This window comes from Monodon monoceros, unplaced genomic scaffold, assembly GCF_005190385.1.
Source record: "Monodon monoceros isolate NGI ecotype Baffin Bay Population unplaced genomic scaffold, NGI_Narwhal_1 Super_Scaffold_19, whole genome shotgun sequence".
NCBI lineage: Eukaryota > Metazoa > Chordata > Mammalia > Artiodactyla > Monodontidae > Monodon > Monodon monoceros.
The window spans coordinates 53,223,110-53,235,303 of record NW_021703775.1 but is presented as its reverse complement, the minus strand read 5'-3'; the positions used below and the strand labels follow the sequence as shown (position 1 = coordinate 53,235,303).

The 12,194-nt window shown below is 36.1% G+C and overlaps 1 protein-coding gene across 10 annotated transcripts in view; it reads right to left on the bottom strand.

Moving 5' to 3' along the window:
- Positions 1-12,194, bottom strand: part of THADA (THADA armadillo repeat containing) — a 313,009-nt gene that overhangs the window by 247,764 nt on the left and 53,051 nt on the right. For 9 of the 10 annotated variants that reach the window (XR_003794967.1, XR_003794966.1, XR_003794968.1 and 6 more), the window contains 3 exons: positions 10,759-10,917; positions 9,188-9,345; positions 841-950 (listed from right to left, as the gene is read on the bottom strand). Coding sequence is in view for 7 of the 10 variants with exons in the window: in XM_029232473.1 (XP_029088306.1) it covers positions 841-950; positions 9,188-9,345; positions 10,759-10,917 (427 nt within the window). In the remaining 3 variants the exon portion in view is untranslated. The remainder of the gene's footprint in view (positions 1-840; positions 951-9,187; positions 9,346-10,758; positions 10,918-12,194) is intronic. The other variant, XM_029232475.1, reaches the window with a different exon arrangement.

Below are 12,194 nucleotides of genomic sequence, written 5' to 3'. Positions count from 1 at the left end.
CTGCCAAAATGTTTTATAAATGTTGTACCAGGAGTGTGAAAAAAATGCTTCAAAAATATTCAAGGAGTAGATGTCTTAACGGCCCAAAATAAAATGTTTGCTAAGGCTACACGGCTGGCAGAACTCTGCTTCATTTCAAAAAGTTTCCAGGCAATGGAAATGTTTTCCTGGAAAATACTACCTTTTATTTAGAGAACACCTGCCATGAACACTTAGTCATTAAGTAATTTAAGGTTTCCTCACAAGCTCTTTGGAGGAAATCTATTATATGAATGAATGAAATTATCAGCACCTATAATGTCAAAAAAAAAAAAAAAACACATTTGGCTAAATGTACGAAATCTACTTAAGTATTTTTCCAAGTAAGGGGGAAAAGTCCTTTATAATTTTTGGTCTATTTACTGTTCTTTTAAATTTTTCTATAAGATAAAATTACGAAGAAAAACACAAAATCATTAAGTGTTTCTCTGTCTGTAATATACACAAATCCAAAAAACTGGAGGGCTTATTTTATTCCACAAGCCAAGTAATTTTCAAACAGACAAAACAGTCATTTCATTCAATGAAAATAAATGGTAACTTCAAATCGGTTTTAAGCAAAATCTTTGAGTTTGTGTCAAATCACCTTTCAATAAGAGAGCGACTGGGTTTGGACATTTCACTCCATCACCTGCAGTAAATCATACAATGAAAACTAAGAAAACAATTTCTTCCAAGAGTTTTGAAGCCAACTAAGTCCTGTTCTTTTAAACATCAAAAGACACAACTAAATTCTACTTTGAGCACATGGTTTGTGCATTTAATCTTTTTAAAATTAAAGGGATATTTGCTTTGTTTTACCTGTTTAGGATTTCGGTGAGTTTCACAAAGCCAGTGTAAGCCAGTTCAAATGCTCCTCTGTGCCTGGACTGTAAAAGGTGCTGTTTAAAGTAATCTCCTATTTCTTTTACCTTCAAAACAAAATCAAAAATAAATATGCCATTTATGTTTACACTGACAGATGTATTTATGTCAGTAACGCCATCTATTTATTTATTTATTTATTTTCAGTAACATTATTTAGAACTCAGGTCTCAATGCCCATCCACTTAGCACCTATTATGCAACAGGTAATATTTTAAGCGTTTTATACTATCACAATTAATTCTCACAATAATTCCATGAAAAAAGCACTATTATTATCTCCACTCTACAACTGGGAAAAATGAGGCCCAGAAAGGGCAAGTAACTTATTCAAGGTCATACAGCAAGTAGCTGGTAGAACTAGTACATAAATCCAGGCAATCTGGCTCTAGAGTTGGCCATCTTTAACTGCTAGGCTAGAACTGCCTCCCTATGCCAGCTTCACAAATCTTGCTGTGTTCTCTTTGTTAGCTCATATCATTCAACACCAACAGCAAATCACACAAGGTGACAACCCTCACAAACCTAGGCCTAGGTGAAGTAATTACCTTTTACTCCCCTCTTCAAAAAAATTTTTTTTCTATTATGGTTAAAATATACATAACATAAAATTTACCATTTTAACTGTTTTTAAGTGTACAATTCAGTGGCATTCAGTATATTCACTTTACTGTGCAACCACCATCTATCTACAGAATATTTTTCATCTTCCCAAACTGAAACTCCAACCCATTAAACATCCTTCCCAATAATTACACCTTTTAGAGATATACAAATATTAACGGCCACACAAGATTCAGTGTGCAAAGGGCCTCCTGAAAATTGACAGGCTTCACTTTGAGTCAGAACCATGGAGTTTTCCAGAATGCTACCCAATCACTTTCATACATGCTGCTTTTCTCCATGCAAGTTTAAACAAATAACAAATATGACAATCTACTTTAAAGAAGACATGACTGACAATTAGTTGCTGATGAAGTTTTGTACAGCATTAACTGTTAACGTGGTTGGGTTGATTCTACATTTATACCATAAGATTTGGTAGCTGATAAGCTTTAGAGAATCCAGATTTTGTATAAAACTCAGGACCAAAGCTACAACTGGCTCTCTCTTGATCCAGGTCTCCCCAGCAGGTCACAGAATGGTGAAAAAGCAAGCTAACCCAAGATAGCTCACATAGGCTTATCTAGAAACAACTTCTACCTCAGCACAGTGACTGGTATTCTGCACACATTAGAGATGATAAACAGTAGAAAGAGTAGTTAAACGTGTAACCATGGGCAACTGCCTCAGTCTCATCTATAAACTGGGAATAATAATAGCACTTGCCTCACAGATTGTGTATTAAAATGAGTTAATAAATCTAAAAGCTCAGCACAGGCCCTTAACTTATAAACCAATTCAGTTCAATGGGACCTCTGTCTGGATTTCCAAACAGAAGAAAGCTAACGACATACTCTAAACTCAAAATATATATGATTATAGAAAGACAGGTGATACATTTAGAGAAGTAAGAATCAGATATGAGATCAAGAAAGAACAAGAAAAGCAGGATATAACAGAAGTTTTAAAATTCTAACAACTTAATATCCCCAAAGAGTGCCATGTCATGTTCTTCAGCTAAAGTTTTCAGGTGAAGATCTGATGATATCCCTAATTTTTAATATTTTTTACAAGCTACATACTACTAGTCATCAAAAATCAGGAGTCAGGGTAAGCCTTATCATTTTACCTTCAACACGTAATTTCAGAGTATATTTTGAACAGAATTATCAAGCACAAAATCTGAATTTAACCCCCAAGACACACCTGAAGCTCAATAACCCTACAAAACAGGACCAGAAGAAACATCAGTTAAGTAACTTGTTATGACCATCATTTCTATTATTAGAGAAACAAAAGAAGATTTATAAAAAGGTGTACTAAGGCACAAAAAATAAAAACAGGAAGTCATAGAGATGGGGTCTCTCTAACATCCTTAATCTTTTTTTAATGTTACAGATATTAAAACATACTTCAGGAAAACAGAAATGTTACTGGTAAAGTGCTTCTCTGTGGACTTACAATCTAGTTCTTAAACAAAGATCAGATTTTCATTGCTTCCTTTACCTTAACTCCCTTCAAAGGGGCTTAAACCAAAAAGCATATAATAATATCAAAGACGTCAGAGGTGAACGAGACCAGTGGATGGTCTCTCTTCTGAAGGGTAGACCTCAACCCTAGGTAATCCTGGCCTCAGAAAACAGAATGAGTTTCTAAAGACACAAGTGAGAGGTAGACCATTTTTTCTCATTTCGTTTTGCACTTAATTTCCCAACAAACCCACCTAGGTAACACCCAGGCTTAATATGAATTTTTCCCTTTGAAGAGAGTATATTTCTATTAATCAAACAGTGAGTACTTTTTTAGCACCCTGTCAAATGCTTAGCAGCTTAGTGCTGGGTAGGCAAAGAACAAAACAAGATGTTTGTCCTCCAAAGGCTTTCAGAGAAAACCAATATTCTGGATGGTACCCATCAGAAGCTTAACAGCAAAGCTTAACAGCACTAAGAAATGACAGCTTTTTTGCATTGAAATGAATAATTAGAAAAAGCTTCATGGCCAGACCTTAAACAGGATATACATGAGTGAACCAATACAGAAAAGGATAATTAACATGAGAAGAAGCTGGCATACTAGAATAAATGAACAAACATTTATTAAGTACCCACTACCTGTCAGACACTTCACTGGGTCTTTTTACATGAATGAACACAGACTATACAGGAGAGTGATAGCAGACCTGGCTGAATGGCCTCAAGATTTCATGCTAGAAAATAGTGGAAGACAGGGTTGCAAGGTAGGGATGTACCCTATCACAGTGGGTGGGAGGAGTCAACAGGGCAATGTGGTCCATGAGCAGCTGGACAGGGAACAGGGGCCATGCTGACACTCTCCCCTTGGATGATCAGACTATAGGGAACATATTTAACCCTGTAGAAACTTATGACAACAGTAGAATCAGAAAAAGAATTTCAAAATTTTATTTAAAAAATGAATAACTCCTCTGAAAATTCAACTCGATTGCCTTTCAATCTATTAGTTACCTAGCTCCTATTTAAAGTTCATAAAAACTTTTCTTTTAACATGGATGATGTCTTTACAAAATATTTTCTTAATAAATAATATATATCTCAGAATTTCTGAAAGACAATTAAATATGGAAAAAAAAGGGCACTGATTTCTATTCTTAAAATGAAATTCTAATCACTATCTTTTTAAGTTTAGTGTATCCTGGTTCTAACCTTCCATAAAACCTACTTCTATAGGCAAATTAACATGCTTTATGGATTTACAGGGTATAAATTTCCACAGGGGAGGAGAGCTACATGCTATGTCTCTAGGCACCTATGATTCACCAACAGACTAGCTACGTGCCATGTCTCTAGGCACCTATAATTCACCAACAGACCAAACAGGGGAGCTAAATGCTCACTTAGAGCATAAAACCCACAAAGGGCAAATGTAAATACATTTTTTGTTTGTCCTTTATCTAGATAGTAGAGAGAAATACAGTAGAAAAATCAAAGCTAATTCCCCTCATTATGAGTTAGTAAGTCCAAAAAGATTCAAGTATACAGGTGGGACATTTCTACAAAGAGCATGTGCAGTGGTTAAGATCTGGGATTCTGGAGCCAAGAGGGCTGAGTTCAAGAACCCTACTCAGCCTCCTTACCAATACAAGCTAATTACATAAGTAACAGAGTTCTCTCATCTGTGAAATGGGGATAAAACTAGAACCTACTTCACAGGATTATTCTGAGAAATAAATGAGATTATGCAAATAAGCATTTAGCAGAGTACCTGGTAGAGCATAGCAATCAATATTGCTAAATGTCAATTTTTATTTTCATTTTGTGTCATCAAGTAGTGAGACTTAATCCCTAAACCTTAATTTAAATTTTACTTTAAGACACAGCCACGGGCTTCCCTGGTGGCGCAGTGGTTGAGAGTCCACCTGCCGATGCAGGGGACACGGGTTCGTGCCCCGGTCCGGGAGGATCCCACGTGCCGCGGAGCGGCTGGGCCCGTGAGCCATGGCCACTGAGCCTGCGCGTCCGGAGCCTGTGCTCCGCAGCGGGAGAGGCCACAACAGTGAGAGGCCCGCGTACCACTAAAAAAAAAAAAAAGACACAGCCACAACCTTAGGAATGTCAACAGGAGTTTCTAATTCCACTTTGGTTAAATGGAATAGTTTATAAAATTTTACACTACAGTAAGATAATTAACATTTTAAACTGGACATTCTCTACTATGGTGATTTCTTACTAACACTTGGGATTTCGTGAAAGCCCAAACATTGTCCTACATAATAACAAAGATGATGGTTTCCTGGTATTCAGACATCTTCCCACCAGAACGTTTATTCTTTGTTTTCTGGCAAATCCTTAACCATGTGCCATTTTAACAGTTGCCTTTTAGTCTGACTTTTTGAAATGAACTTGTCTTGTATCCCCTATTACATTTCCAAGCCCTTTGAGCTCAGAGAACCACATATTCTATTTCTTAATATTCCCACAACACCCTTGTAGTAAGGCAGTCAATAAATAGTTGACTAAATGATGTAATTACATGCTCAACTTCACTTCACAGCTTAAAAATGGTAACCTGCATTCAGCACAGTTCAATGAATACTTACTCATAATTTCTAAAAAATAAACTTTGGTAAAAGAAAATACAAAAGGTAATTTCTTTAAGACTGACAAATGCTAATAAACATACATCCCACTTACAGTTCATTAACAAAAACCTAAAACAGTAACAAAAGGTACTGAGGGAACATATAAACCCAGTTAGCCATGTACATCATGAAAATTACAATAGAATCTAAAGTAGGAGTTTTTAAAATTGCTCATTTCTAATAGTTGGTAATTATTCTTAATCACGTGATTTCTGTGGCAATAATTCCTAGGAAGCAGAAAGCAGATACATTAAAAAAAAAAATCTACCCAAAAGCTTCTTTTTAGGAATATTAGGGGAAATATATAAACATATGAACTGATAGTCCAGGTAGAGGAAGTTTAAAAAAATCAGTAGGTACCGGGTATCCGATATCCCATGGAAAGAGGACCAACAATGTATCAAGCAAAAGCTCTGCATCAGCAAAGCACCCAGCTTGAAACCCAGACACACACCAGTCAGGAAGTTTGTGAGATAAGGTTGCATGCGCTGCTCACTCTTTAAGGGTCTCGACTTACATCCCTCAAAGCTGGTTTTATCTCTGCCTCTCGGACAGGGACATTATGAAAGAACCTTTCATAATGTGATTACAGCGCAGGAGAAGGGTCAGACATGCCTCTGAATGAACACATTTTCTTCTTGATGAAGTCGCAGAGGACACACTCCTTCACAAGCAATCATCTAAGGGAATGGATCATTTGCTATAAAGTTCAGTAGCAAGTTGCCTTACTGTCCTGTTGCTTGCAAAAATCTGGTTGGCTATGGGAAGCTGGGAAAATTAAATTTAAAGAAAAATTAAATAAGCCATTCAGAACAAAGGCAGCACTGTGTCATGTCGGAATACAGGCTGGGAAGCAGAAGAATCAGGTTCCTGTCCCAGAGCTGCCACAAACCAGCTCTGTGATCTTGGGCAAACCAGGTAACATCCAAGGGCTTCAGTCTCCCCTTGTGCAAGAGAGCTGGATAATATCATCTCTGTGAGCCTTCCAGCTCCAACAGTATGTGAATACAGCACTGAATACTCAGAATTATAAGCGAGCACCAGCTCCTCTCCTCGTACAGCAGCAAAAATCCCCAAATTGGAGTCTCACCACCTGCTGGCCTAGTGTAAACTATACTCATGTATGGGGGATGGAAGCTGTCACCCCTTTAACAAAGGGCTGTAAAATCAGGATGGGCTTAAAGGAGCTGAGTTCCATGAGAAATCCTCTCCGTCGTCAAAATGTGAGACCTCAAATATAAAATGGCAGTAGAATCCTATTCCTTTTTCAGTAGTGAAGGGTGAGTGGAGAACAAGAGAAGCAACAGGCTGAACACCAGTATTTCAGGTTCTATAGAACAACTTCCTTCATCCACTGAGAGAAAAGGAGATCATGGTTTTTATGATTCTTGGTAATAAGAAATCTAAGTTCCCAATTCTCCCCAACAACGCGGAGCATTCTGCCCGTAAGTCACTTCACTGCCTCTGCAGGTCTCTTGTGGTCACATTCACCTACACTGTTGACGTGTACATTTGTAGCTTTGACACTAGGTGCACAGAAGAACTAGTGATGCCAGGGCGGCTATGCCCTTGGAAGGAAGGTAGACCCTAGGTGTGGCCCCGGCACTCCAATGCAGACTGCATTCTTCTCTGTCATTTATATTTTTAACTCTTAAAAGTACTAAATACATAGGAATATGTTTAGTTTAAAGGAATTTCACAGAACAAAACTATATGTTTAAAAGCAGGAATCCTCTAGTAATATAAGTAATACTAATTTCTTGATAACTTTAGATTTCATTGACTAAATGCCCCTGCATTTTTTTAAATGTAAAAAAATTAAAAATTTTTTTAAGAGCATTTTAATTTTTTTAGTAAAATTCAGCATGATCAAGACTAAAGTTTTCCACAGAGGGCAGGGTTTCAATGTCAGAACAGTGCTATCACATACACTCTTGTTCACTCACTCAGTCATTAATTTCTTCTCAAACATATATATGTGGGGTCACCACATGAATGGCGACATGGAGAAATGACTGGACCTTATTAGAATGGAAATGGATATTTTACAGAAAAACAGGATTCTATTTCTTATTCAAGAAAACAGTCATCAGAAGAGCTCTTTGGTTTATAAGAGCCTCTCTTTGTTATTGTTGTTGTTTTACAAACATCTCTTCTATTTTATATTAGTTCCCAATTCTAAAAAATTAATTCCCAATTTAACCTGGATATCCCATATAACTTCATAAGATTTGGGTGCTCTGTAAAAGGTGTCAGGGCGAAATGATTTTCACAGGAAGCTTTCAGGTCTTTCTCAGTTATAGTAAAAGTAAAATATGTTTCCCTTAATTTTGTTTTTAAACACTGGCCAACAAACCTAAAACACTAGATGTTTTAACTTGTCCTTGAAAAGTTGAGAAGTCAAGGGGCTCTAGCCCATATTTACTTCTTAGTGAGATGGTGAACATCAGTGAAGTAATCATTAATCATAGCTGGATTCCTCAGCAAAGACGCTGGCACTGGCACTCCAGCCAGTCACCAGTAAGGACTGCAAGTAACTCTAGGACACTAACGCCTGTTTGATTTGGAAGAGAATAAGGAACATAATGAAGCTGGCAGTGTTCTGTTCCCCTCTGCCGTTCTCTGTCTCTGAGCCTTGCAACATCACAAGCCCAGCTGTTAACCAGATGCAAACACATCAGCCACAGAGAGTGTGAGAATAAAAATATTAGCATTATTTCCATGGAACTGGTCACATGGTTATTACAGAAATAATCAGCATTAGCATACTACAATATTTGTTTTGTTCTTAAGTGTCATAACACCCTACGGGAGAAATTATCTTTATTTGAAAAAGGTTAAAAATGAAAGTACATGTTATGTATCTTTGCTGGAAAATGGTGGGAAATGAATTTGTTGAAACCATATGGAAAGGAAGAGGGAATCAATTAAAAACAGAAATCTAATAAATCTAAAATATTTCCAAATGAAATGCTTGTGGTAAGCTAATTTCTTATAAACACTGCACTCAAGTCACTTGAATAGTCCCAGATGGAACTGACTTTGTGGTCTTAAAATAAAAGTCAGCCAAAAAAACCAAAGTAACTACAACTTTATCATCAATGTAGAGGGAAACATGAGATCCATAATCAACCAGTATATAAAGAAAAAATATATATATATTTTTTTCTTTGCAAAATTTAAGAGGTTTGTGGAGTTTTACTAAATAGACAATTTCATTTACATTTGAATTTTAAGTTTGTGTGTGTTAAATGGAGAAATAAAAATTCAAATGTTAATACTGAAGTTAAAAGTGAGGTAAAAGCTATCATTATTTATATAACTTAGAAAAATAAAAACATTTCTAAAAATGCCAAAGTTTGGAAATGGATTGCAAGATCCAATTCCTATACTTTAATGAACTTTCTTCAGTTGACATCTGTAAGATTTTATTCAAGAAAAATGTTAAAATTGTTTTTTAAGTTATTAAAAAAATTTTTTTTAAGTTATTTAACTTTTAAATAAAAGTTTGTGATTTATGCTTTGACCAGAAATTATACCAGGTGGAATAAACAGCTACCCTACCTGTTCCACTGTCAATAATCCATCAGGAGATTCTGGCACAGACCGCATGGGTAGAAGCTGGCACAGGGAGCCTAAGAGTAAAGCGACTTCCTTCATGCTTCTCCAACAACATACCAGCACCATCTGAGCAGTTACGTCACATGTTTTTCCTTCTTTACCTTAAAAAAAAAAAAAAAAAAAAAAAAAAAAACTATTGCAACACTAGACACTTGATTACTCACATCCCAGGTTTCTTAGAACAAGCTTATTCATAATTTCCCCAAGAATAATCTGCTTGAACAAACCAATTTGTCATATGCTATATTTATTCAGGAGAAAATAACTAACATTTGTTGGGAATGTGTTATGGGTAGGAATCACAGTATTTTATTTAATATACTATATTCAAAATAAATTTTAAAATAAAACACAATATTATTCTAAAACCGAAGTCTAACCTTTGGAAGTTAATGAAACAAACTCTTCCTGCCTCTCAGTCATCCATAAAATATGACTATAATAAATATATTTTATTATTTGTTTTGGTGAGGGTGGCTGCTATGTCAGTAAAAGAATAGGATACGACTTCCTTTCAAAGGAAAATACAAATTCTCTTTCAAAATATATTTAAATTCCATGGTCAATTAGCTATAAGAATCCTTACTCTCTTCTAGCTTTAGAAATATTTTAGTACTGACATTAAAAAAAAAAATCCAAAAGAAGCTATTAAATTTAAAATGTAAGTTAACAAAATAACCTTTTTAACGTAATCCCATTTGTCTTTTAAAAGGCCACTAAACTCAAAGGATAAATGTACATACACTTAAATACAAAAAATTGGTCTGAAATGATGTATACTAAAGAGGGATGAAGTAGGATTGAGGAGGAAATAAGAAAATGAAAGAAAACAAAATTAATTTGTTTTTAATTCATATTTATCTCTGTATTATTTGAAACTATCACAAGCATACATTTGTGTTATTTTGTGTAATTAAAAAAAAAAAATCATAAAGAGAAATTTTTACAAGACAATATCCCCATCTAGTGGAGAATGTAGAATATGTTATAAATAAATAAGATATTACTGCTTCTGATGACTTTTTACAGCATTATAGAAAATTATAAAAGAACTAATGAGAAAACAAACAGTAAGAATTTGAATTCTGGAGGCCTGGTACAACAGAGCAGCTCACATTTCTCTGAGTCATAAATTTGTTTCCTTTAAAAGGCTGTTTGACTGACTACGAGGACTCTCACAACATCAAACCATAGTGCTGAGAGAAGCAGACTGCTCCCCAAACCCAAGTTCACTGTGCATCACTGTTCCTACATCACCTGGCTGTCAAGACAGGTTTCAGTACTCAAAGGCTTTTTGCTGAAGCACCTTATACACTGCACTGGTGAACACCATTTTCTGGTAAAGTCTTATAAACTCATTCCCCAAAATAAATCATTTATAAGCTCAAAAAAGACTTTATTTTCTAGAAGTGTACTACACACATTTGCAGCCTCTGATTTACTATAGAAAAAGAGCATTTTGCACATTTTATTTGTCACTTAAATACTGACTACAATGCTGATTTTATATATACCTTTGATTTCTGCAGAAGTATCAATATTCGGTACACTGGCACTCAAGTCCTCCAAATCAAAGCTATCACATTCTTTCAAAATTTTAGCTCGATTGAAATAATCATTAGTATCTCGGGGCTGAATCTCATTCAAAATCGTCTGCAAGCGGCTTGCTGACTCTGAGGGAGAGAGATGAGATTATGTAAAACCCCAGTTCCACATCACATGAAGACTTCCCTCGCGGGTATTTGCCCTCAAAAATTTTGTAATTTTCAGGGCTTCCCTGGTGGCGCAGTGGTTGAGAGTCCGCCTGCCGATGCAGGGGACACGGGTTCGTGCCCCGGTCTGGGAGGATCCCACATGCCGCGCAGCAGCTGGGCCCGTGAGCCATGGCCGCTGAGCCTGCGCGTCCGGAGCCTGTGCTCCGCAACGGGAGAGGCCGCAACCGTGAGAGGCCCGCGTACAGCCAAAAAAAATTTTCTAATTTTCAGTACTTGATAATTAGCACTATAAGAAGGGACTCACAGGATGGATAATGTGAAAATTATTTATATAAGGTCTTCATGACACTTGAGTGTACTTTCAAAATATGGTGAATATTTTAAATAGGGTGAAGATTGGACAAAAAAAGCACAACAGAAACTGTCCATAGACAAAGGCTGCCATCTCCCTTACATTGCTTTTCTCAGTGTTGTCTAAGAATCTCAAATACAGTGCTCAAATAGATGAAGGAAGAGCAATAAACTTCAATGAATTTTGTTTTAAGAGGTAAGAAACCCCACTACCAACAAAAATAATCTTTTATGGCCCAGGAATACCATGAAAACTCCGTATTTGGCCTTGAAATGAATAAGTAATATACTGCTTTCTAAGTTAGATTTCCAGTCCTAGTATTATATTAAAATTCATTTTTATTTCTTAGTAAGCACTCGCTGGATTAGGAAATGTAAACTTCACGAATGCAAGACTTTGTTCACTGCTCAACTGCTAGTGCCTAGAACAGAAACTGGGTCATGGCAGAGGTTCAGTAACATGGGCTGAAGGAATTTATGGATGACTAGGTAATAAAGAGCTAGGCAGGCTCAGATTTTGAAAGAAAAATAACAACAGGTAATCATCTGAAACCAATTAACAAATCAAAGAATGGGTTACTTACTGTATACCTATTATACACACTTATATTTTAGGTATTATGGGAAATACAAAGACCCAAACTGCTATCATAATGGTTCAGCCAACATCTTATGTTTACTTGTGGCTTACATGAAATTTTGCCAAAAACAAATTTTGACAGCCACGAGAAAGTAACACTGGCCCAAAAAGAAACCCTAGAAAGATTAAGAAAAAAGAGAGGGGTAACCAGAATAAAATTTTAAGAACCATTTTTGTGGCTTTCAGGGGAGACTTTTTTCAAAGAATTCAGAATGCATGGCAGATAACATGGGAAAGACATAAG